Consider the following 26774-nt stretch of genomic DNA (forward strand, 5'->3'; position numbering starts at 1 on the left):
ATATATATATATATACACACACACACACACACACACACACACACACACACACATATATAAATATATAAAAGCAATTATCTGACATCTTCTATTTATCGATGAAAACAAATCAATATGAAATAATCGTGATGCATCGGGATATCGAATCGAATTGAATCGTTGACCCAATAATCGAATCGGGAGACAAGTGAAGATTGACACCACTATCACACCCACATCCACACGCTGTTGGGGATGAGCTACGATGTAGCCACAGCTGCCCTGGGGCACACTGACAGAGGCGTGGCTGCCGATCTTGGGCACCACCAGTCCCTCCGACCACCACCAGGCAAGGGGTTAAGTGTCTTGCCCAAGGACTCAACGACAGCAACAAACTGAGCAGGGCGAGGACTTAACTCCACCATCACCCTACGTCTGTCACTATTAGTGGTGTTTTTACCATCCTTCTACACCCACCAGGTCCTGAACATGATAAAATAAGCATGTTAACTCTTATGAAGTACACAAACTCTGTTCTCCTTACTGAGTAGCCCTGACCCCCATTGTGAGCAAATGCTTCGTGAAGTTGGTCAGGGACTTCATCTGCTCTGCACTGCCCGATTCACTGGACCCTCTACAGTTTGCATACCGCCACAACAGGTCCACTGATGATGCCATAGCCCTGACACTCCATGCTGCCCTGTCACACCTGGAGAAGAGAGACACGTATGTGAGAATGCTGTTTGGTGATTACAGCTCAGCATTCAACACCATTGTTCCCTCGAAGCTGGACAGGAAACTGCAGGATCTAGGACTGAGCAGCTCCCTCTGCAGCTGGATCCTGAACTTTCTGTCTGACAGATGCCAGGTGGTCAGTCTTGGCGGCACCACCTCATCTCCCGTAACACTGAACACTGGTGCACCGCAGGGGTGTGTGCTGAGCCCTCTCCTGTACTCACTCTACACCTACGACTGCACGGCCACGAGAAACTCCAACATCATTGTGAAGTATGCGGACGACACCACAGTGGTGGGTCTCATCACCAACGACGATGAGACGGCCTACAGGGAGAAGATCAGCGCCCTGACCCACTGGTGTCAGGACAACAGTCTCACCCTCAACATCACAAAGACAAAGGAGATGATAGTGGACTTCCGGAGGTGCAGAGGAATACACCCCCCCCCCCATCAACATCAACGGCGACGCTGTGGAGAGGGTGAGCAGCTTCCGTTTCCTTGGAGTTCACCTGGCAGAGGATCTTATGTGGTCAGTGCACACGGAAAATACAGTGAAGAAGGCACAGCAGCGCCTCTTCTTTCTCAGGAGACTGAAAAGATTTGGCATGAGCCACCGCATCCTCAGGACCTTCTATCGCTGTGCCATTGAGAGCATCCTCACTGGATGCATCTCCACCTGGTATGGCAACAGCACCGCTTACAACCGCAAAGCTCTCCAGAGAGTAGTGCGGTGTGCAGAAAGGATTATAGGAGGTGAGCTTCCCTCCCTCCAGGACATCTATAAGAAGCGGTGCCTGAGGAAAGCGGGGAGGATCATCAAGGACTCAAGTCACCCCAGCCATAAACTGTTCAGACTACTTCCATCAGGAAGGAGGTTCTGCAGCATCCGGTCCAGAACCAGCAGACTGAGAGACAGCTTTTTCCATCAGGCCATCAGACTGCTGAACACATCGCAGACACCTCACCCTCACTACTGAAACTCCAACATTACACGCTCCATACTGTACATTAATGCCACTGTTTTGCACATACCAGCCTCTGTATATTTTATATCTCTCATCTTATTGTTTACTTTATTCATTTGTATATTTAGATTAGCCATTTTTATATTTTACGTTTTTACATTACTGTATTTTTACAACTCTGTTGCTGTGAAGCTCGCACACAAGAATTTCACTCGCATGTACTGTACCAGTGTACCTGCACATGTGACGTGACAATAAAAGTGATTTGATTTGATTTGATTTGAGTTAATATCTTCATCAGAGGGTTAATATTACATACATTATAAGGGTTAATATTATGTAACGTGAGGAAATATGGGTTTTCTGTGCCAAAGGTTTCATTTGGCACATACATACATTATAAGCTTTGTCAGCCATTGCCAGACAAAGCTTTGTCAACAATGACCAGGGGTCTCATTTATCAAACATTGCGTAGAATCCTTACTAAAACCGTACTTAAGCTCAGCAAAAAAACATGTTCTTTTGCCAAGTAGGCTTGTGACCTATCAAACATGGAGTACACACAGCTGCACGCAATCTCCGTTTCATAAATCAGAGACTAACCAGAATGTTTCTCAGCTGCATTTTAGTCACATCCCGCCCTCACCACGCCCACTTACTGCCATAAATAGTCAATGCAAAGTGCCTTGTGGATCTCATGCATATACATAAGCTGGCTGTTGCAGCGTTCCGCCAATGACATGGCAACCGTAGATCAAGGCAGATCAAGGAAGAGCAATTTCACAGAAGCAGAAGTTGAGGTACCTCTGGGTGAGGTGGAGAAATGAAAGGAAGTGCTCTGTGTGAAAACGAAGCAGTTCAAGTGATAATGCTGCAGGATTTCATGATTGTATCCTTCTCAGCAGCAGCACTGCAGGTGCTCTCCATGTCCAACATGTGCGTAAGCCAGGTCCTTAGTCAACTTAAAGTTGCGCACATTTTCCCGCTACGTTTTCTTTCATAAATCCCAAAGTTTGCTTATAAAGTTGCTTACGCAGTTTTCCGACCCCGTTTTGTGCGTAAACAAGCTTGATAAATGAGGCCCCAGATCTGTAAGTTTTTCCTTTAGTAATCTTCTCCCTCTGTGTGCTCTGCTCATCTGCCCTCCTCTCCTCAGTCAGTGAGCATCCGGACGAGGAGCAGCTTTCTAACTCTATAAACTCTGATAAGGAATTATATTTGGCTCGTTGAACACAATATTGCGACTTTGGTGCTTAAAGGTTAATTTTACAGCCCTTCTAATGCTATGGTTCTTATTATTGACATCATTTCTTTCGGCGTTTCGGATTTTGGCCTTGGTATCCTCATTTTTTTTGTTTTCCGTTTCGGCCAAGAATTGTAATTTCGGTGCATTTTTGGGTTCTAGGTATTATTTAAAGTGCAGACTAGAAAAGAAAAAAATCACTTCTTCATAACTGTGGAGATTAAACATCCTGCTAGCTAAACAGAGACACTGGGTGGTTAGCCTAGTTTATACTTCTCCATCTGCAAAGGTGTGGGAACATGCAATGCCATTATTCATCGACCAAAGGTAGGGCTGCAACAAACGATTATTTGGATAATCGATGAATCGGATGGGGTCTCGACACGATTAATCAGATTTCATGGGGACATTTTTAAAAACTGCTAGGGAAACGTTATTTCTCTCCTTCCTGCACTTTATTAAACACAACATTATTAGAAAACAGTTCAATAGCAGAAAAACAACATGCCATCACCTAAATTGTCTTATAAGGTGTATAGACAGAGACCCTAAGCTACACCTATCTGTGACCTAAAATGCTTGGTCCAAGTTAAACAGCTTAAAGAGCAAGTCAACCCCTACCAGAGTCTAACTCCACTCCCACTTCATGTTTGAAAAATGCAACACATGCTGTTGCCTGGCAGACCGAGAGGGCGGAGCCGCTAACAATTACACACACTCAGGCTCACGACAGCATTGTGACATCATAATGTACCAGTTTACATCATAGCATACTTCTTAGCCAATAGCGGTGGCAGATTTAATTTAAAATACAGTGCAGAGTTTTTACCTGACAACGGCACAACACTGCCAGTTTTAGGCAGAATATTTAAATTTTAACTAAGATGCACTGAAGTGCCAAATTATTGATGACACGTGTATGCAGCACGATTAGACACTCGTTTATTTAGTTTATCAGCAAAAAAAAGTTTATTTGGGGGTGACTTGCTCTTTAAGGGCAATTCTCATCTGTTTTGTTTGATGTCATCTGTAGACATTTATTATAATTGGGGATATCAAACAACTAATTTTTAAATGTAATTAAACATAGGCTGTGAATTAATCAAAATTAATCACTATTTCCAAAAATGACTGAGAAAATACCAAATAAAACAAAAGTAAATGAATGCCATCCTCCTTGCGATGATGCCCTTGGCAACTGCCATAAAGTCACATCAAGAAATGCTGCTGATCATTCCAATGATCCCAAATAGACTCACATTAGGCCACATGAAAGCAACTGAACCCAAAAATACATTAACCAGTATATAACTGCACTCTCACACAACACGCCTGCAGCAACAGTTAGGACTCCTCCCTCCCTTTTAAAAGCGTTTTCGCTTCCGAGGACATTGTGGTTGTAAAACCACATGCTAGTAGTCTGGCCCCGGTGTGATCAACCAGTTGCTGCTGGAATGTGACGACGGAACCGGTTCGCAGCAGTTTTGGAAGAGTTGTGCAACACAACGAATCAATGACGCAATTCGTTGCCAAAGCTTTTAGTAATCGATTTTCATCGACTTTATCGATTCGTTGTTGCAGCCCTAACCAAAGGGCTCTCAAGGCACACAAGGACGGACGGACTATAGCCCTGTTGAACACAGTGGACAGTGCATGTATGCGATTGCTTGGTCCAACAACAGTGTTCCTAGCGTTGGTGGACATACACTCCACCAACGCCGCTGTCTCTTTTGCTTCAGTTGAATTCTTTGGAGCAAAAGTTTTTATTCCTCGAGATCAAGCTGTTCCATCTCAATAAAAACTCGCTCTCTGTCAGCCATTGCTCCTTGAGATGATTGGTGTTAAGTATTTTTTCTCTTCTAACTTTATTTAACAAAATAGAAATAATGACAATTTCTATTCAGATAATAATCTAAATTTTTAATTTATATTCATATCTTCAAGATATTAGGGTTAGGGGAAGTAAATGAACTCAATGGGTTTCTCAATGTCAGGGAGCCTCGCCTTGATGCCTTGGCCCGCCCCGATTGTCTAGGAGATATGTCATCAGGCACCATCAAGGTGTGTTCCAACGAGGCGTCTGTCCTCCGATCGTTAGCTGTTTAGCTAGCTGTTCAACGATACATGGGTGGTGTCTTATTTCCCTTCCCTTGGTAAAACAAATTCCCAGAATACAGTCCAGTATTTTCAAAAGGATGGCGGATCAGAAACCAGCTGCTACTTTTGGGGCAAATTTCCAGTTTAAAAGTAAGTCAGCTAATTGTAGCTATTAGGCTTGTATCTAAAATATTGTTTTAGATCCAAAGCTATCTATGGTTGGTTGGTTGCTTAGTAGTTGTGGCTTTCATGGCTAGCAGGTACTCATTGGCTTACATATTTAACACAAAAAGTGAGGAATCTGCAGAGCGGCATATCCCATATTGAGACATTAAAACATTTTTAGAAAGAGAACAAACCTTTCAGCAGTCTTCTAACATTAACCACAGTTTCCAGAGTACCCAGAGCTGGAACAACACAAGATCATGTTCAGGATACTTTTGAGATCAGAGGTTTCACATTTACTTGATTCTTGGAAAATGTTTCATGTTGTCATTTCAGCTGCACTATCCCGTGTACTGGGATCTCATGGAGTTCTGTGATGGCTTTCGGAAGCTTCTGGATCACCTACAACTTGACAAGGTTACACTTTGTCTCCAGTAGCTTTAAAAATAATTTGTCTCTCTGTATGCTAGCTCTGTCATGTGTGTCTCATCAGATCCACCTGTTTGGAGCATCTCTGGGGGGATTTTTAGCTCAGAAGTTTGCAGAGTACACACACAAGTCTCCCAGAGTGCACTCTTTGGTTCTGTGTAACTCGTTCAGTGACACGTCTATCTTCAACCAAACATGGACATCAAACAGGTACTTTAATGGGTCTCTTTACAGTCTCTGAAGGTTTGTTTCATAATTCATGCAGCTTCTGTTTTCCTCCCCAGCTTCTGGCTGATGCCAGCCTTCTTACTGAAAAAGATCATTCTGGGTAACTTTTCCAAAGGACCTGTGGACTCTAAAATGGCCGACGCTATTGACTTTATGGTAGACAGGGTAAGTGGACCCCTGTGTGTTTGAATATAATTGAGGTGAAGAGGGTTTGTTAAATGTGAAGACGTTTGGACCGTCAGACCGTTTATTTCTGACGGTCCTAGCCCTAATCCTAACCACCCTAACCCATGAACCGGGACTGTACAACTTTAAGGTTTTAGAAGACCTGTTAAACAGAGCCCAAGGGTCAAAATGCACAGTGATGGTGATTTGTAGGTGGTTACTTTTAATAAATTGTCAATAGAATATAAAGGTATTCAAACAAATGTAATATTCCATAAAATTATGGATTATCAATATTATTGAGCCTTTAATATTCGATTGCTGATGAAACTAGTAGGGATGTCCCACTCCGATATTGATATCGGATATCAGCCCAAAAACACTATCGGATTATATCGGACTGCATCAAAAATCTCCGATATTAGTGGTACGTTCTGCTTTAAATTTCATTCCAGCATTTCTGTCCAGCAGTGCCCAGATCCAGCATGCAAAGCCCAAGTGTGCTAGCAAAGTAGCAAGGAACAATGTCGGCCATGTGTCCTTATTTTTCGTTGAAGTCCAAAAAAGACAGTTTGGCCCAGTGCAACACTCGTCGTGCACAAGTTTCCTGTGGTGGAACAAAACTGGGGAAGATGAATACGTCCAACCTCATCGTGCATTTGAAGCAGGATCAAAAAACATTGCAGGAGGATTTTCTCAGTGTGTGAAATAGAAACTTTAGACACCCAACATGTAGCGGTTGGTCAGCGAATAACATTGTGTTTTATTTCCTTATGTCCCTAACCTCAGCTGTTGACATTTTTGCCACCAAAGGTTAATAAAAAAATTGGTCAGTTTTGTCATGGTTTGGGGCAAGAGTCTAACCCAAGACATGCTGAATCAGTTCAGGACAACGGTTGACGGAAAAATAACAATCTTTTATTAAAGGAGAACGTTAACTAAAGGTTGGTTTATGCTTGACGCGTCCGTGAGGTCCGCATGGCTCCGCGCGGAAAAGTTGCGTCATTTTGCGTCATTTTAACAACCACGCCCCTCCACCGCGTCTCCGCACGGCCCAGAATTTCCGCAACGCGCACCTCGGAAAATTTCTAACCACGCGGACGGTCGGACGCGGAAAAACATGGCGGACCGGCAAGAACTAGTACGGCAGAGGTTCGTAAATTCAGAGATTTGTATGATTCAGCTCTCAGAGATCACCGTGATCAACATGTTGTTAATAATTCTTGGAGAGAAATAGCTCGCACTGTCGGAAAAGACGAGAACGCTGTTAAAAATGCTGAAATGCCGTTTTGTAAACAGTAATTTCTACTTCTACTATGGTGTAGTGTTGGATGTTTGCCGTAGAGCTCCATGCTGCCCCGTTCAGTTTGGGAGAATATTGGCTCACCGCAGAGACGAGCCGCACAAACCATAAACGCTGCAAATTGCGAAGCGCGTTCCAGCCGCGAGCCACGTCACCGCGTGGAAAGTGAATGCGTCAAGCATAAACCAAGCTTAAGGGCGCACTGGAAATCCAGCAGGTGAAGAAACGGGAAGGCAGCGTCTAGAGGGGAGAACAACAGAGGTGAGTCCTGGGAGATGTAGTCCAGAAGGGGAGTAATGAGTGGGGACTTACGGAGGTCGTGGAGACTAGGTGAGTAAAGCTGGGCGGACACTGTGCGACTTTTTCACTCGTAGCACTCAGCTTCAGCTCAGCTTCAGATTGCAACATCAGTGGATCAAAGACTTAATGTAGTGGCTGTCTTAATTGACTTGAGTAAGGCATTTGATACAATTGATCACACATACCTGCTCAAGAAATGTGAATACTATGGTCTTCGTGGTAAAACCAATCAATGGCTTGAAAGTTATTTAAGCAGTAGATTTCAATATGTAAATGTTAATGATATAGATTCACAGCTTGTAAGAGTAATATGTGGTGTACCGCAAGGCTCGGTGCTAGGACCGAAATTATTCAACCTATACCTGAACAACATCTTTTCTGTATCGTCTCGGTTAAAATTTATTATGTTTGCAGATGAAACTAATTTCATTTGTATGGGAAAAGATATGAGTAAATTATTACAAGAGGTTTAAAACGAATTGGGTTTAATTAAAAAATAGTTTGATTACAACAAGCTATCACTAAATGAAAATAAAACCAAATTTGTGATATTTTCAGGGAACAGGCACAATGACGGTGCTAAGCTGTATTTAAATGGAGTCCCAATTGAACAAGTACATGAAACTAAATTCCTAGGTGTGATTATTGATAGTAAACTCAGTTGGAAACCACATATTGAATATATCAAACGGCAAGTGTCTAAATCTATTGCTATACTTTATAAAACTAGTGATGTACTAAATAAAAAAGCCTTGTTTTTGATCTATTGCTCTTTAGTTATGCCTTATTTGTCTTACTGTGCAGAGGTTTGGGGAAATGCAGGTAAAACGTGTGTTGAGACTGTATTTAAATGACAAAAAAAGGCGATTAGAATAGTTAATAAATTGGGATACCTCGTACCAACTCATAATCTGTTTAGTCAAACTAAAACGCTAAAATTAGGAGATATTATTAAAGTAAAAATCTTAGAGATTCTTCATAAAGTAGTTAATAATATCCCTAATTGCATAAAAGTTTATTTCAAACCAAGAGATGATCATTATAATCTCAGAGGTGTATTTATGTTTGAATGTGTAAAAGCCAGAACTAATGTGAAATCAAGATGTGTTTCCGTTGTTGGTGTGAAATTGTGGAATGAATAAGATGATGATTTAAAGGCCCAATGTGTGATATTTCATCTTATAAGTTATCAAATTTCTTGTATCACATTCTCAAATTTGTTTTTTTTTAATGATAATTCAAACAAGCATTTATTCTAAACATTATTATTAGCTTTATATTTTAATATTTTAGACAAAAGAAGCAGACCGGTGCTCCATATGGCATGCGCCATCTTAAAATACAGTGACCTTTTAGGGACATACAACATATTAAGCTTCGCATTTGATGTTTGCGTTTTTAAATGATGTAACCTCAAAGAAACAGCAGGGGGCAGAAGTGCGCCTTGTAAGCATGCAGTCTGACAAAGTAACTAAGAAGAAGTAGAAACTAGCCACACCGTACTTCTAGCGATGGAGGATCACATATATTCTTCAAGCAAACTTGAGAAACGGGATAGTTTGTCTCATCCAAGTAAAAGAAAAAGGATTTTGAAAAGTGAACAAGACCGGCGTCATGAGAAAACCAGAGTAAATATAGGAGTTGCCTTCCCAAGATGGAGAGACCTCATGTTACAAAAGGGATTCAGTAGACACGCTGAGCTTGCTACCTTCCTTTTGGACAGGTAAGTTAAAAATGTGTGTTTAATTTCTTCATTGTAGTAGTTTTGTGCTTTGTGACACAAAGTTTGTGTGGAGTAAGCTAGAGTTTGGGAAAGAGCTCATGCTAACTAGTGCCAAAAATGTAGCACACCATCTTAAAACGTTACTACACGTTATTTAAGTTTGTCCCATTGTCGTGACAGAAATTCATTATGCAATTGTCCTATTTTTTAGATTCAAACGGAAGTACAATAAGAATGCCAGAAGGTACAGTGTGTATTCACTAAAATCAGAAAAGGGCTACGAATACATTCCAGTACTCCAATCAAAAATAATCAACGAGAGGTTGGCGAGAGGAGTCGGGATGCCTCGTACCAGATCAATGAGGGATGATGACCCCAGACGGCTCGGTCTTGTGCCACCCATCGCTCCACCACCTATTTCGGAGCTAGTGCAGATCCAAGTCAGCCGAGGTCTTGGTATGTGACATTTTAGCATCCTTTGACTACAGCTCAGTTCTTTACCTACACTTGTCTTACAATACTTTTTTCACAGTATCAGAACTCAACACAGCTACAGGCCTCCAGTGACGATCTTGTCTACATTTACATGGAGTATTCTATACCTGCTGCGTGTTACTAATGTAATGTACATAAAAATGTAGATATTGCACTTTGATGTCTTTCCTACTGTGCTAACATGTTGTTCTTTTTACTTGAAGTAGCACATAAATTCTGCACAGTCTTTTACGTTAGATCTATTCTTTATTATCCTAAAGTGTGTAAAATCATGTTTCAAGATTAAAATGTGTTCCAAATTTGTCTGTTCAAACTCTGAATAAGGTTAATTCAAATAAAAGTGCATCTGTACTAATTTCTTTATTTCTTATGTCTTTCAGAAAATTACATATTTTTTGTTTCATGACTTGACCCTGTAAGAGTGTAAATTAATAGCTCACTAATGTAATGCAAAACTATGGAGTTGTAAAGATGTGTTTTTTTTTTCACATTACAAGAGTATACATGGCTGAAGAGTAGCCACCTCTAAATTTGTCATTATTGTACAACACTAACATTGGGGTTTAAAAAAATATTTATTTAAAATACTTATTCAACATAATAAATTACAATATAAGGGTGTACAAAATATCAGAAACACTTCAACAACCCATGTAAACTTTTGACCAGTTACACTCCCGGAAGAAAACCAGTATACTGTCCATGAGGGTCTGGAAATTTCTCCCTAATTTTGACCACACAGCAACTTGGGATGACTCTTCGATTTCCATGTCCAAGTGACCCATGCTGCCAGAAAATGAAGTGCCGGTAGGCAGCATACCTGTATTCCCTGTTGTCATCGCCTGGTTCCCTAATCTGTCCTAATACGGTGAGGTCTGCTCTGTACTGACGATGGATCCTCAGGACACCTTCATCCAAACAGTAAAGTCTAAAATGGGGCAGAAGGCTTATACAGTTTACAGAGTCTTGTCCACAGCATTTGCGCTCTGCATCTGTTGGCATATCTGTGCAATTGCCACAAGTACACCATGTTAATGCAGGGGCCTGCACGGGTGTGGTGTGCCTATCTCGGCGTTGGTTGTTCAACAAAACATCAAAAACCAGACCTGGCTGTCTTTCCAAAAGTTGAGAGGTGAGATGACGGTGGTCCTCCAGGCTCATGCCCTGTACAAGGCGCTGGGGGGAAAAGTAGGATTAGAATTTTTGTAAGATTATTTTAATTGAATTACAGTAAAAAGCAATGTTTTGTAAATGTTTTAACAAGTTTATAAGAGTAGCTGATTAATAATATATATATTAAATGGCTAATTCCTAAAATAAAGGTACTATCAAAAACAAATAATATGTATTAGGAAAGAAGTAGGACACTGAATGTTTTACAAAACTACATATAATTCCAAACACTTGCTATACGGTTAAATAGAATTACCGTATGTACTTATATGAATGAAATGAGTGACAGGACGGCATATATTGACCCAGATAATTATTAATTTGCTCATTATCTTACACAAACCTCAATTTCTGCTCTTCTTTCCCTTTGAAGCTCCTCGACTCTCTCCTCATCAGCTCTTGAAAGCGCCGATCTTCTAGACTTTATTGCAGCTCTGCCTCTTCCTCTTGTGCGTGGGACGTTGCGGCTGGTTTGAGCAAATTCGGCTCCTTCATCTTGGGATGCTTGCCCTGCTTCTGTCGCATGTCTAACACCTCTGCCTCTCTGTGCGCTGGCACACGTCTGTCCTCTCCCTCTTCCTCGCCCTCTTCCTCTCCCTCGTCCTCTGTCTTTCTCGACTGATGAACCATCGGATGATATCTGACTCTGTTTACGGAGAAAACAATTACAGACTACACTACCTTGTATATTTCCAAAATGGCAAATAGAAATATAACATTTCTCAAATAAAATGAACAAAATATTGTCATTTTTTGTAGTCAGAAGTCATCACTAACTAGCTGCCGTTTGCTATTAGCAAACATAAGTGACAAAAAAGTTTTTCTTATTCAAAACCTATTTAGATTAAATTAATAAAATAAGTTAGATGAAAACAACTAACCTGTTCGCTGACTTGAAAGCTGGAATTAGATGATGACATGCTGCCGTTTACAGCAACACGATTTTGTATTGTATTTGTTATATTTGTTAATAAAGTTTTAAATAATGATAAAAAAAACCCTTTTTGATCCCCGGGGGCTCCAATAGCTGCAATACCGACTCTAAACTGCGTGGTGCTAAAGAGTCGGATCTTTTTACTATGATTTCTGTGAATTTCACACACGGGGCCTTTAAAGAAATTTACTTCTTTACTAAAGTTTAAAGCAGGTCTAAAGTGTCACATATTTACAGGGTATGAAAAGTATGTATAGACATGAATGAATTTTCATTGTGGTTATTTATACTGGGGAAAATAAAAGAAATGTATATTGGTTATGTATCTTAGGTGGAAAATAGGGTAGGCTAAAATAAGCATTGCTTCTGCCTATTTCCTTCTTTGGTTTAAATTCAAGTTGTTAATATTGTTGTTTTGTCTGAAAAGGAAAATTTTACGTTAATGCTAAGAACCAAAATAAAGACCGAAAGAAAGAAAGAAACTGTACGACTTCCTCGCAGGGCAGATCTCACGAGTCATGTACTCACACTGCACGACCCAGTTCTGAGTTGCGACCTGACTGCTCACACTGTACGTCTGGTAGCAACACGTCGGCCCTAAAGAATATGCTAAAAGTAGCAGTTTTTACACAACACGTCACTTTTTTTGTCTTGTTTTGCCTGTTCTTCGGGAGTGCTGCAGGAGGACACACAGGGATTTATGGGGATTGGATGAGAAAAACGAAATAAAGTAAATCTGTGTTTTGTGATCAGTTTAATTTGACATGAACACGACAAACACGCTTTCCTGACAATCTTTGTGAGTAAAAAAAAACGTGTAGAAATAAAAACGAACAACGTGTGTTATTAGGGAAATAGCGGGCGAGCAGTGTTGATTCAGGATTGCGCATGCGCCGTGAGCGGTTCTAATACTTTTTGGGTCGCAGCTGCTCGCAGCGCCGCTTCAACAGTGCGATACCCTCACGAGGGATGAGAAAAATATTAAACACGCCAGAAGTTTGTGCGAGCTCACGATTGCTGATCGGTAGCTGGTCATGTGGTGTTAATCGCCTCTCGTAACCCCCTGTACACTACACGACGCTCGGCGCAAAACTTGCCCCGATCTCCTGGATTCTCGCACAAGTGGAAAATCGGCTCAAAAAAGTGAAAAAGTCACACAGTGTACGCCCGGCTTAAGGGGAGGTAGTGAGCCGGGGGTTTGGCCAAGAGGGAGGTTCGGAGTGGAGAGGGAGCGGAGGGTTGATGGAGAGCGAGCCAGTCCGGACGGGTGGATGGCTGAATGAAGAAGAGGAGCCAGTGTGGAGTCATATGGATTCAGTGTGGGGTTTCCTGATGCGAAGCAAGACCTGAGGTAGGTTGCTCAAAAACATCCAAGCGTTACGAGAGTTCCAAAAAGTCACACAATACACTGGGAGACCTAGAGACGAGTACAAGTGGCTAGAAACTACCAGTCAGTAGCAATCATCCGGCGTCGAGTAGTGCTCACCATCCTCCTTAAGTATCCAACTCGCTGATTAGCTGACGAGATGCAGCTGCCGCTCCCTCTCCTGCAAACAGAACACTCAGAGATGGCGACGATGGGAAGAGTACTCACCCCGGCTCATTGCAAGTTTTTTTTATACTTAACAGCAGTTTTTTTTTAGAATTTCACTATTCAATTCGATTCCAATTCTTGAGGCTTCGATTCGATTTAATTTTAGTTGGGTCCAATATTAATTGATTAGCTTCTATATTGGTTCAATAATAAGAAAATACACAAGTAATGAAGTACCCAAGTATATTTTTCAATGATGTGTGCAGTATTACAAACGTTTAAGAACAAACTGAACCCAGCCATGGTTTATTTAGCAGAAAACTATATTATACGTGTATTCAATACAAACCACAACTGTAACAAACCGGTGCTTTATTAACACCTCTAAAGTGTGTGTACAGTAATCCCTCGTTTATCGCGGTAGATGCGTTCCAGACCTGGCCGCGATAGGTGAAAATCCGCGAAGTAGGGACTCCCAGCATGCCCCTCGCGGGGATTCCCTCCACGTCACACCTACGTCACAAACCGCGGCTATAAACGGAAGTCGCCTTTCCAGCTCACCACTCAGTCATCGTTTCTTCAGATTCATGATCAGAGTTTCCAACCTACCGATCAATCCAACAAACTATCAGCTCATAGTAAGTTATCTTACTTACTTCTGGAAAGCCCGGCATTTCCGTGTCACTACGTTGGCGCTCGAACGCTCGGGGTTTCCTAGATCAGCTGGCGTTTCACCGACGCTATCACTTCCGCGTCTGTGAAACCACGCTCCCTACAAGCTCAGCTCCCGAATCCAGCTGACCTGTCTGACATACAGTACTATATTGAATTATCGTATGATCACATTCTCTTTTTGTGGGTAAAACTCAAGAAAAAAATTGTTTTTACTTGGTTTTTTTTTTAGTTTTATTACAAAAAGTGCATTTTATGATGAAATTGATGAAAAAACAAGAATTTCTTGATATTTCGCATAGAAAAATCTGCGAATTCCCCCTGAAAAATGTTCCAAAGAAAAAATCAACGAAGCGGCGAATCCGCGATGAACGAACCGCGAAGTAGCGAGGGATTACTGTACCTGTAAATAGTAGAAAGTATTTCTTTCTTGCTATACAATCAAGTTATAAAAGAAATGTAAGCAGAAGCACAGAATGTTGCTTCATTAAACAAAAGTGCAACCTTAGATAATTTTAACATTACCAAGTGCTATTTGGTCATCACAAATAACACTGAAGAGCTGATCAGAGAACCTTTGACTTATTTACTGTGCCTATATGTAGGGTACATTATAGCCATTGCCATCATATACCTCAACAATTTATTACAGTAACATGTTCACTCCGAACCACTTGTGATCAAACTAGTGCACAGTCAGATTTTTGTTCAAAAACAGCAGCTGGTCTACATGCTCAGACGTCAGTGTGCTTCTCTGGGCTGTGACAATGTCACCAGCTGTAGAGAAGACTCTCTCAGCTGGTGCACCACTAGAAGAAGAAGAAGAAAATATCATTTCTATAGCGCCTCTCAAGATAAAAATCACGAGGCGCTTCACAAAAACAAAAAAAATGTTAAAATATAAAAAAGCATTTAGAAAATGTTTAAAAATATATTTAAAATGAGCAAAAATAGACAATTGGGATTTAAAAGAAAAAATGTTAAGAAAGAGAAAGTGAATAGGACAGAGGGAAATCAGTGGATCCTGAAGAAGGTGGAATAGGTGGGGAGAGCAGAATAAAGAGAGAGTGGTGAAGAAGGTCATACAAAAGCCAGCTTGAACAAGTGAGTCTTCAGCTGCTTTTTGAAGGAGACCACTGAGTCCACTGATCTCAGACTCAGGGAGAGAGTTCCAGAGTCTGGGGGCCACAGCAGCAAATGATCTCTCACGTTTGGTCTTTAGCCTGGTGCGCTGCACAACCAGTAGGCTTTGACCACTGGACCTCAGGGACCTGCTGGGGGTGTAGGGACTAAGAAGATCACCAATGTAAGATGGTGCTCGTCCATGTAAGGCCCTATAGACCAGAACCAGGATCTTGAAATGAACTCTGAAGTTGACTGGCAGCCAGCGAAGCTGGGGGAGAAGCAGGGTGATGTGGGTGTATTTGAAGGACTTGGTCAGAAGCCGAGCACAGGCATTCTGAACCACCTGTAGACGTTTCAGGGAGGTTCTGCTCAGACACGTGAAAAGGGAGTTACAGTAGTCTAAGCGTGAGGAGATGAAGGTGTGGATAACTGTCTCAAGTTCAGAGCGAGAAAGAATGGGACTCAGCTTAGCAATGTTCCTGAGATGGAAGAAGGAAGAGCGAACAAGAGAACTGACATGAGAATCCAGGGTGAGAGCTGGGTCAAAGGTCACACCAAGATTCCTGACAGAAGGTTTGGTGTGGGAAGCAATCTGACCAAGAGAGTCTCTGACTTTGGGAACCAGCTTGTCTGGGGCACAGATGAGGATCTCAGTCTTATCTTCATTCAGCTGAAGAAAGCTCCCAGCCATCCGGGTTTTGATTGAGTCTAAGCAGGTGTGTAACAGCTGCAGCTTAGACATCTCATGGGTCTTAAAGGAGATGTACAGTTGGATGTCATCTGCATAAAGATGGTAGGAGATTCCTTTGAAGGAGCTCAGGATGTGTTGAAGAGGAAGCAGATAGAGCCGGAAGAGCAGAGGCCCCAGCACAGAACCTTGTGGGACACCATGGGTAAGAGAGGTGGTGGAGGACCTAAACTAGGAGAAGGCCACAGAAAAAGAAAGCACTACCAGGAACACAGAGGTATTGCTTAGCTTGACATGACAAAAGAGGGAATTCCACCAGCTGAGTGGTACTAGTTTTATCTCTTTGTACTTCATCACCTCATCTACTGCCTCATTTATTGTTGTTTTCATGGAGTCTGCTTCTGGAGTATATGTCTGCCCAAGGAGATCTGCCAATGCACAAGAGTCTCTTTTCTTCTTGGATGGGGGTCCAGAGACCTCAGCATGTTCTGCTTCCTTGGCATCTGCATGTATTGGTCCAGTCTGTTGAGAAAGCAAAGGAACTGTACTGAAGGAACTTAAAGAGCGGGTCAATTGAGCCTCGGAGTCCTTCTCCACCCACGTATCAATTTTAAAAAATGCAACATTAGTAGGCGTTGCCTGGAGGACCGAGAGGGCGGAGCCGCGGCAGTGACGAAGACGACGGCTAACTAGACGATGCTAGCTCCCTTCACTCTATGCAGTTATTAGAAGTGGAGGATGTTTCTCCCCCTCCTTACCCAGACACTCGAGAAGAAAGGGACCAAGTCTATTTGGAGGAGACAAGCGGACCTGAGCCTTATTGTTGTGAGCTTGTGAGTTGCCTGTAACTCCCAGAACCGACCCAACAGAACCAGCTCTGAACGTAAGTAGCCGTTAGCCATAGCGTTGGATTAGCTGCAGGGTTTGTCTCCACGACCCTAGAGCTAGTATTCAGCATGTTTTAGAGGTTTATCTGCTTCAACACACCTGGTTTTAATCAGCAACAAATAGCTGAGCTGCTTAACAGCTAATCTAACCTGTTAAAGCAGGAAAACCACTGAAACGTGCTGGATAGCAGCTCTCCGGTAGCTCTGGGCTCAAGTTACAGTCTGCTGCATAAAGTTATGAAAATACCCCATGAGAAAATTATTCTGTAATGTGTTCAGCTCACTAAAACTGCCCTGATTTATTTATTTACTGATAACAGCTGCTCTCTTGGTTCTAGGTCCTCTGGTGTCTGCAGCTGGTCTCTGGTGTCTGCAGGTGGTCTCCTCTGCTGGTGTCGTCAGGATCAGGAGCTTCCAGAAGAATGTGCCTTTCAATGACTCTTTCCCCCTTATTTGTTATATTAATTAAATAAATCTCAATTTATATATTTCCTGTTTTTGTTCATGTCCATAAATACTTGAACATGCTTGAAATTAAAACGAGCTTTTAACAGTGAGGTGCTAGTTTAATTCATCACAATAGAGCTAGTTAAACATGCATTGTGATAATTCAATTAATGTAATTTATAAATATCCATTAAAATATCAAAACTGGAATCTATATGAGATATTTGGCAGCACAAAAAAACTTGTCAAACACAATATTTATTATAATAATTGTAGGCAGACAGGAGACAGAGCTGATGGAGGTTCTCAGTCATCGAAGGATGGCTGAAGGCTTTCCAGGAACAGGAGATGTGGTGTTGTCTCTTCTCTCTCTATTCTGCCAGATGAGCTGATAGGTTACAGGTGTGTGAGGACATCCTCATGCTGTCATAACCAGATGACAGGAGTTATCAGGTGATCAGCCAGGCTAATGAGATGCAGAAAGAAAACAAATTCAGGACTGTGTACAATATGTGGTGTTGCTCACCTTATGTGCTCTTATAGAGTTATTAACGTGTGCCTGCCTCATGGTGTAGAGTCCATATTTTGCTGAGTGTCCTGCAATAATGCAGGTTATTAGTTAATTTACTTTTGATAGCAAAAACAAAATATTTAATGTAAAAGTTGTTTTCCAGGTGAATCAGCTCACACGTCACCACCAAGTGTCACGGGGGCAGAATCAGTAGCCTCCGTCATGATGTAATCACATACTTATTTAATTGTTAATATCTTAAAAATTCTGAAATGTTTTAATTTTTTTTTTTTACCTTGAACAGTTCACTGAGCTTGCACTGTCACTGAGGTGGAAGCTGGAATCAACAGCAGACACCTCACACCTTGGTCTTTTCAGGGGGTGTGGCCGCTGCTCTGGGACCTTCTGGAAGATGAATTTTCATCATGGTCCCCGTGGGTCACCAGTCACACTGCGGCTGTGAACTCCATTCTGGCTGGCTATGTAAAAACAAAGAAGCAGCACATTTATAAATGTTTAAAAGAGCATAAAATCACGTGTAACAATAATCTGTAAAACAAATTAAAACTAAAAGGTGATAATAAAATGTTTACATAGAAGATTATTAAAAATAATTCACCTTTGCTACGCCGGTAAAGCTTCACGTCAGGTTGGACAAGTGCATTCTTGCAGCTAAATCAGTCTGACAGCCAGTGTCTTGGGTAGATTTAGCCTGAAAAAAAAAATAGAAGCACATTGTTGTTGGGAGTTTATAAAGTCAGATAATATACAAAAGAAACTGTCCCATATAGGCGCTTTATAACATTCCTAGTGTGTGATCATTATAACGTAAAAGTCAGTCACATATGATGTGGAGAGCCTGAAATGCGACCTCCTGAACAGAATTCCTCACAGAACCTGTTCACAAGCTGGATTTCACGCTGTAATGCTGTCTGTCAAGTGCTGCGTCAGTTAGAGACACTGTTGCAGAATTGCCGACTGACTAGCTAAAGGAAGTGAACCACGTCTCTCAGACTTTGCATTCAGGTAGGGAATTGTCTTTAGAAGATGTTAAAACGTTTATTTAGCTTACTCACCTCAGACTGGAGCCCGCCGTGGTGGGGGAGCAGAGTCGGTGGGCTGCATCTAAATCGCGGAAGAGCCACGGTGGGCAGCCTCCCTCTTCAAACGGAGACGTGCAGAATCGCGGGTAAAATGCCCACAGAGTCACCGCAAGCATACTACACTACACCTACTCACCAATACTAAGACGATATGGAGCACTAAACCCGAACTACTTTCCTAATAACACTAACAGCCAAAAACTAACTAAACTACAATATCCAACAGCCAAATCTAACACTAAATAAGTATTTATAACACTAAAAGATATGCTAAGACTAGGATATGCTAATGCTATATGCTAATGCTGAACTACCGCTGACCTCCCCTCGCTTGCAAATCCAACTCCCACTCGCCACAGGGCGTGGCCGAGATGCTCGTTGCTTTTATAACTTTGGCACGGAGCTGCTACGTAGTACTCTACTGGTTTACGTAGTACTTTACTCTTTAGCCATTGGCTAAAATTTATTCAAAATGACTCAAATTCTATGTTTTCAGCTGAAGGTGGCGCATTACTGTGGTTTTTAGACAGAATTTTTAATTTTTAAAGAAAATGCACCAAAATGCTAAAATAAAGAATGCACACATTTAAAACAATATGAGACACTCATTTATACTTTTCATCAGCAAAAAAAGTTAATTTAGACGTTACTTGCTCTTTAATAACACATACAAACTAGTCATTATTATGCATTATTAATGAGTTTCTTCATTTCAACTTAATTCTATTCTATTTATTTTTTATAGTAATTTGAACTTACTATAAAAATAAAATGAATATGATAAAGTAAAAATATATTGTGCTTTTATTCATACTATACAGTAGTTACTGAACTTTTCTCAGTTGCCAGTGTCTAGGTATCTGTGAGTTGGGCGAAGACTTCGTCTCGCTCATCATCCGTCAAAAAAGGCAGGGCCTCAAAGCGTGGGTCCAGGGCAGATGCTAGGTAGAGTTGTTCCTTTAAGCCTGTGTACCTTAAAATAAATACAATTCATTTCTATTACAATAATTTAGAAGTTATCATTATGAAATTAGTATAATACAAAACCCTCTTAGAATAAAGTGTCATAAAGATAACACATAAATATCTTTTCTGGAGATCCTGATGCACAGCAGATTTCATCTCCTTCACCATCACAGGGTCTCTCGGGCCAGATGCATCTCTTCCAGAAGTCTTGCCTTCAGAGGGGCGATGACAGAGATTTGGGGTTTCTTCATGAGGCATGACTAAGGTGGCTTTTTCAGTGGCTGCAGAGCCAGAGCAGCAGCCTCTGCTGCTGTTGTCTGCCTCTGTAAGGGAGCTCAGATTTTTCTCTTGTTTTCTTATTTCAGGTGCAAGTAGTGCAGCAGCGGTAGCAGCTTGCTGTTCTAAAAAATCTTTCCACCATGTCCAATACACTATTCCAGCGCATGCTGTGGGAGGTCCAGAAGTTTCTGCTTTTTTTAGTTTGTGGCTGGCTAAGGCACTTCGGTGGAAAAATGCAGAGATCCGCCTCAGTCTGCCTAAAAGCCTCAACACTGCAGGCATCTTGAGAGCAGCATGTGATGCCAAGTTCAGGACATGTGCGAAACAGCCAATGTGCAATGTCTGTCAGTCCGACTGCTCATAGCATGTTAGCTGCGTTGTCCGTTACTATTGCTTTCACTTTCTCATTTATGCCCCATTCATTCATTGTCTCGGTGAGGAGTTTAGCAATATTGTTCCCTGTGTGGCTTTCATATAGCGCTCTGGTCTGCAGAATGTTTGACACAAGAACCCAATCAGTTGAAATGAAATGAGACGTGATAGTTACGTATGGGTCAGGTGCTCTGGAGGTCCAGCCATCGCAGGTTAGCCCCACTTTTCCCACCAACTTTAAGGACTCCGAAACCTCCGTCTTAACCTCTGTGTAAAGCTTTGGAATGTCTGTGATGTGTTTATGCATAGGTATGGCGTAGCGTGGCTCAAGTGTGTTGACCATGATTTGAAATCCCACATTTTCCACACACTATATGAGCATAAGTCTTTTCAGATGTAAATGGCCAGGGATGCTGTTATCTTCTGTGCGCAAACGGAGCCTGGAGCAATTTTGCTGTGAAAGGCTTTGTCGAGCAGCATCTGCGTAGAATCATCCGATTTAGCCACGCTGGATTGTTTTTGTTGCATTCGATCCGCATGGTGTCGAGCGAGGTGGTTGCGCGAGTTCGTTGTGTTGTCACAATATTTAAGAACGGTGTGGTAATGCTTACAGACAACTCGGTCTTGTCCATCACTTCATTTGTTCCCAGCTTACAGTGGAATCCAAAATGAGCCCAAACATCAGCTTTAAACGATGGAGGTGGATGCTTGAACTTGTTGTTGCTGCTGTCTGCCATCTTGACGTTTTGGTAAGCGGTGTTGTACAACGCTGAACGGTCTCACTACAGTGTTGCCCACTGCACCTTTCTCTGACTGCTGGGCTGAATTGATTCATAGGGTTTGATGACTCAAAGTTGAATGGAGGAACAAATAATTGCAATGCATTGATGAATCAATATTTTTATCCAGCCCTAAAAAGTATGTATGATTTGTGCTGATAGCATATCGGATTGATATCGGTATTGGTCAATACTGAAGGCTGCTAAGTCGGTATCATATCGAAAGTGAATGAGTTGTATCAGGACATCCCTAGAAACTAGGTACTTTGGTTAATCCAGGGAAAAACACTTTATAATAATTTGACACAGAGACAAAAATATAGTTCATAAAAATCTATGACTGTATTAATGATGATGAAAGGCAAACGGTTCTAAACGGTGATTCACAGTGATATCAAATGAGACGATGAATGAACTCTGATGAAACATGACCTGGTGTGTTTAAGAGTTCTCTAAGTGACTCAGAAAGGTGTGATGTCTGGTTTATAAAATAAGTTTGGGTGTTTGTTGGATGGAATTTATCAAGTTATCAAATTTATATCAACCACTCTGACGCCATTGTTTAGTCTACGCACCCTGGATCATTGAGGCTCCCGGAGATCCGGTCTGCAGGCAAAGCCGTGCGAGTGAGTGGACTTCTGATGAATCTGAGGTTCATAGGCACCCTCAGCATACGTACGACTGGTCAAGCGTTATTTCCCAGGTGGCTTCTGGTGGATGGTTTCACGTCTGATGAGTGGGTGGGGGATTGAGCAAATAATAATAGTTGATTCGAAAGGATGGTTCATATGCCGCTAAAATTATTCCACTGAAAAATCAGCGTTGATTCCCCGGATGGTTATTTAGCATGAGCTGTGAGCTTTTTGCTGAGCTCTTGACTCTGGCAGAACTGACTAAAATAGGAAGTGATTTCACTTTTAATGAAATGGTTATTCATAAACTTTGACCAACCAGATCTGAGACATGTGTATAGACGTTTACCAAGACCCTCAGGCACTCCCCTTTCTGTGATGCTTATAAAGCTCATTTCACTTAATATGTGGAGTAGATCTGTTAAACATTCATTCGGATATTAATCTGTGAATGCAACTGATAATTAAATCATCATTAAATCACTTTAGATAGAACATTCATTGTAGGTAACACAGACAATGATTGTAAACCTGTAGAATGAAATAAATAATTTTATAAGGACTAAAAGTCTCGTCTTCTGCATGGACGTTGGTGTTGCAGCTCAGATAAGGGAGTCAGGAGGAGGAAATTATCATGGCTACCTTCTGGATAGTGCTGCTAGGGATGGAAATGTTTTGGTACAGGGAAGGGCACAACATTCCTAGCAGAGGAAGGCTGCTGGACACCTGACTGTCTATTCTACCTCTGACATTGCTGTGGACAAATACATGTGTTAGCCTTTCACAACATTACACCATTGAGCTTTGCCCCACTCAGGCTTTTATTTTACACAGCACACACCCTCCAACTACTAGTCACTCACATTATGTTACTGGAACCCAGTTTAAAGAGCAAGTAACACCTAATAAACCTTTCTTACCAGCCACCGTCTCATCTGCTGAAGTTGCCATATGTGCACACTTAGTAGTTTACAACCAGGGTTGGAAATGAAACTTTTTCTCTACCATCCACTGTGGCTGTCACTTTATGTGAAACATTTGCCTCGGTTACTGGCTTCTATCTGCTCTGAGGGAGTTTCTCTCAACTTCAGCTTTGTACTTCAGATACACTCTGGCTGCTTCCCATTCACATCAGTTTATTTCCTTTTTTTCATCTAATCCACAATGAAGGAGAAAAGGAACAGATTACATGAAGTCATCTGATTTTCACACAAACAGCTGTAGCGAAGCCTCGATGACGTTGACGGCTCGATTCTAAAAAATTCGTCAACGTCAGTTCCGGTAGTCGACGCACCACGCCCACTTTTTGCATCCCCAGGAGTTTGTAAATAGAGGAGGAATCTGCCTGTTTTTCCTCTAGTTCTCCGCCTTCACTAACATCTCCACCAAATACCGAAGACCCGGAACAACGTCCAGCTACTAGATTCCTTTCCTGTTTTGCCCGCCTTCATCTCCCGGCAACGGACAACAACTTCCGGGGTCAGATGCGCTGCTTCGTCTCTACCGCAGATGTAGAAAATCACCGGTAGAGTTTCTCCCTTCATAAAGGAGCTTCTTTCAGACATTAGGAGAGCTATTTTGGTGGTAGCAGTCTCTCCTCCATGCTGGTCTGTTTGCTGGGTATTTTGGTTTATTTAAACTTGGTAACTTGAACTTAACGTTGGTAAAGCTACTGTTAGCATTTTTGCTAACAGCTTCTTGCGTTTGGATAAGCTGTTACGTTTTGGTTTATAGTTCATCCTTTTTGTGGTGTAGATCTCCCTTTTATTATATTTAGAGTGTTGTGGGTTTTCGGTTTAGTTTAAAATATCACCTTGAGTTTGGTTTAACCACCCAGTTTAGAGTTTGGACCTTTGGAGATTCTTATTTTGGTCCAGAACCCTGTAATCTTTGCCCAGTGGGACATCCCTACTTATTTGTACTTTTGTTTTAATTCCCCACAGGCAGAATTAGTTTTATTATTCCCAACCTGTGGATGGAAAGATTTTTGTTTTTTTGTTGTTGTAAATAAACCTGATCATCATTTAAACTTTTAAATCCCACGTTATTGTTCCTTCATTTTTGCACACGAGCCAAACTCCCCAGGAAGGGTCGTAACACCACTCGCCTCATGCACGTAAGTGACCAAAACAAAGCAGCATGGAGACACTCCGTCTCCAACCACCTCTCAGGCAGCAGCCTGCTCTCCCAAGTTCTACATGTCACCGGAACATAACCAACCAACACAATAAAAGAAATGTTATACAAGATGGAAGGCCTGTAGTGTTTATTCTCTTACAGTAACAATTTATCAATTTTTTTTTTTGAAAATGTCCTATTGGTTCTGCCATTGTTGTTCTGGCCCAGAACCAGAAGGCCCTTTGTTTGATTTAGATGACTTTCCTCCAGTCCTCAGTGTTCCAGTCTATATACCTTTAGCAGAACATCAATCTGTCCATGATGGGCTTCCCAAATAAAAGGGCCTTCTTTGCTGTCCTTCTCAACATCGGACCATCATTACCATCATTTTAAAGTGTTCACTGTGCTGTAGATGGACTCTGGAGACTGCATCAGGCAACAGCAGTGATGTTGGTATGCTGAACCCTTCCCTCCATGTGTTTGTCTGCAGCTGGAGAGTCTGGGCCAAAATGAATTAGCTTCACGGCTAACGCTCAACTGTCAAAACTCCTATGTTGAACCACACAAGATTAAAGACGTCGCTGTGACCATCATAGATGTACGTGTTTCCACCAGCTAGATTCCATTGCTGCTCTCCACCTATGGTAATAACAATGATGCCTTCTGCTGTTGCATAGGTGTTTGACCAGAGCGCTCTGTCGCTGGAGGCCAAAGAAGAGATGTACAAACTCTATCCTAATGCCAGAAGGGCTCACCTGAAAACTGGAGGAAACTTCCCATACCTGTGCAGGAGTGCTGAGGTCAATCTTTACATACAGGTACACTCTGTTCCACTTCCTGTAGTGTGAGATGTTTTGTTGCTGTAGTGGACATGTGTAGGACTGGATGTGGCAGATTTTTAACTCATTCACTGCCATTGACGACTAAAGTCGCCATTTTAGATCCAACCGTTCACTGCCAATGACGACTAAAGTCGTCATTTGCATTTATTTTTTTTTACTGTGTGGGCGTCGGAACGAGCCCCGCGCTGAGAGAACAAACTTCTCAGCTCTAAAGCCGAACTTCATCCGCGTACGTCACACGTCACGTGATCAGGAAGCAGAACATCCATGCGTTAGGAGATCGTTTTGGGCCGCTGCTGTAAAAAAAAGTGAGGCGCAAACTGGAAAAGCTTCTGCCGATCACAATTCAACAACAGATTATGAAAGAACAGATGACGCTCGAAACACGCAGATTCTTCCTGATGTAAAAGTTTTTGGTTGTTTTGGTGTCGACATCATCCTAGCGCGCAACTTTCTGTGACTCTTAAAAAAACGGTAAAAACGTGAGAAACGCTGGCAGTGAATGAGTTAAATACAAGCAAAAGCACTATTGCCCACCAGTTGTTGGTGAATTAGGACATGAATCATGGCATTTATTTTATTATGAAGGTACAGTGAGAAGAGAGATTTAAATCAGAAAACTGACTTGAGCAGTTATCATGACCTCCCTTCTCCAGACAATGATGCAGGTCTGGTGTGATCAGTGTCTGGTTCCTTGTCTTTTTGGACAGATTCACCTGCGTCAGTTCCACGGGACCAGGTATTCTGCCATAGATCCTTCCATGGTGAGTGCTGAGGAGCTGGAGGTGCAGGGACTGAGCAGGAACCAGGACTCTGAGGACAGCCAGTGAGACGTGGACCTCCAGCCAGGCTCCTCCTAAGCAGCTTCAACACTCTGCCTCTCCTCCTGAACTCATAAAATGATTTATTCTTTTCTATGAAGCTCAGCCGTCAATCAGCAGGTCAACAGAGACTATTTTTATCTGTCAGATGGAGCAGTATTTTCCTAAAGACTTCGTGCTGATAGTCCATCACTGACACTTTGCTTTACAACAACTTTGCCTTAAGTTGAGTGGAGTGTTGCACTCATAAACTGCCTGAACTGTGTTCTTATCTGTGGAAAATCGTGGGTGAAATACCGAAACATGCTGTATATCCCAACGTTTGGTATTCACTGAGATAAAATTACCTTTTTCTGTTTTTGAAAGACGAAATATGATTTTTTTTAAATAAACTTCACATTTTGAAGTTCTGTGTTACTTCCTGTTAATTATTGGTTTTAGAAAATTAGTAAACCTTCTTTTGGCTGACTGAAGATCCTGAATTGTGGGGCCTCACGCAGTTCCAGCCCACTGGTGAAGTGAGCGGTGGTCAGCTACATTCATGGCCAAAAGTAAGTTGTCTGATTTTATGCATCAGAACGATTTGATATTTTAAAACAGCCCCCATTCCTGTTCCATAGAATTATCAGCTTCAGCCAGGTGGTGCTGATGGTTGATGACTCATCAGGAAGCATGAGCGCCTCGCATACAACCCAGAACATCTTGGTTCAGGTGTGGATCAGAGGTCATGGTTCCATGTCCAAAGCTTCTGCTGACCAAAAGACCTGTCTCACTTTTACTAAGTTTAGGTAGTGGGATGGTCTGAGGCTGCTCTGCTGTGTCAGGACCAGTAACTGTTGGAACCATGTAAGTGGTGTGTCCGAATCCTTGGGCAGGATGCTTGTAAGAGCGCATTTTGAGGTCGATGACGTCACAGCGCAGCAACGAGTACTGTCCGAATTCCAAGAATACTCATTCTCGCGTCCTCAAATGCGTCCTCGCTCCACCCACATTTCGAGGAAGGGTCTGTTGTATCCTCACAGAACAAGGCTATCCCAGCATGCTTTGCACGCCGGCTGTGG

At 42.0% G+C, this 26774-nt stretch overlaps 1 protein-coding gene across 2 annotated transcripts in view; it reads left to right on the plus strand.

Annotated features, from left to right (window-relative positions):
* spg21 (SPG21 abhydrolase domain containing, maspardin) overlaps positions 1-26119 on the plus strand; it is a 41249-nt gene extending 15130 nt beyond the window's left edge. For both annotated transcript variants that reach the window (XM_015941679.3, XM_015941680.3), the window contains 6 exons: positions 5524-5604; positions 5681-5826; positions 5901-6009; positions 24541-24648; positions 24728-24868; positions 25603-26119. In XM_015941679.3, coding sequence (XP_015797165.1) covers positions 5524-5604; positions 5681-5826; positions 5901-6009; positions 24541-24648; positions 24728-24868; positions 25603-25722 — 705 coding nt within the window. In that variant the 3' untranslated portion in view covers positions 25723-26119. The remainder of the gene's footprint in view (positions 1-5523; positions 5605-5680; positions 5827-5900; positions 6010-24540; positions 24649-24727; positions 24869-25602) is intronic.
* Positions 26120-26774: the final 655 nt, after the last annotated feature.

Source organism: Nothobranchius furzeri, chromosome 9, assembly GCF_043380555.1.
Source record: "Nothobranchius furzeri strain GRZ-AD chromosome 9, NfurGRZ-RIMD1, whole genome shotgun sequence".
In the NCBI taxonomy this organism is placed as follows: Eukaryota; Metazoa; Chordata; class Actinopteri; order Cyprinodontiformes; family Nothobranchiidae; genus Nothobranchius; species Nothobranchius furzeri.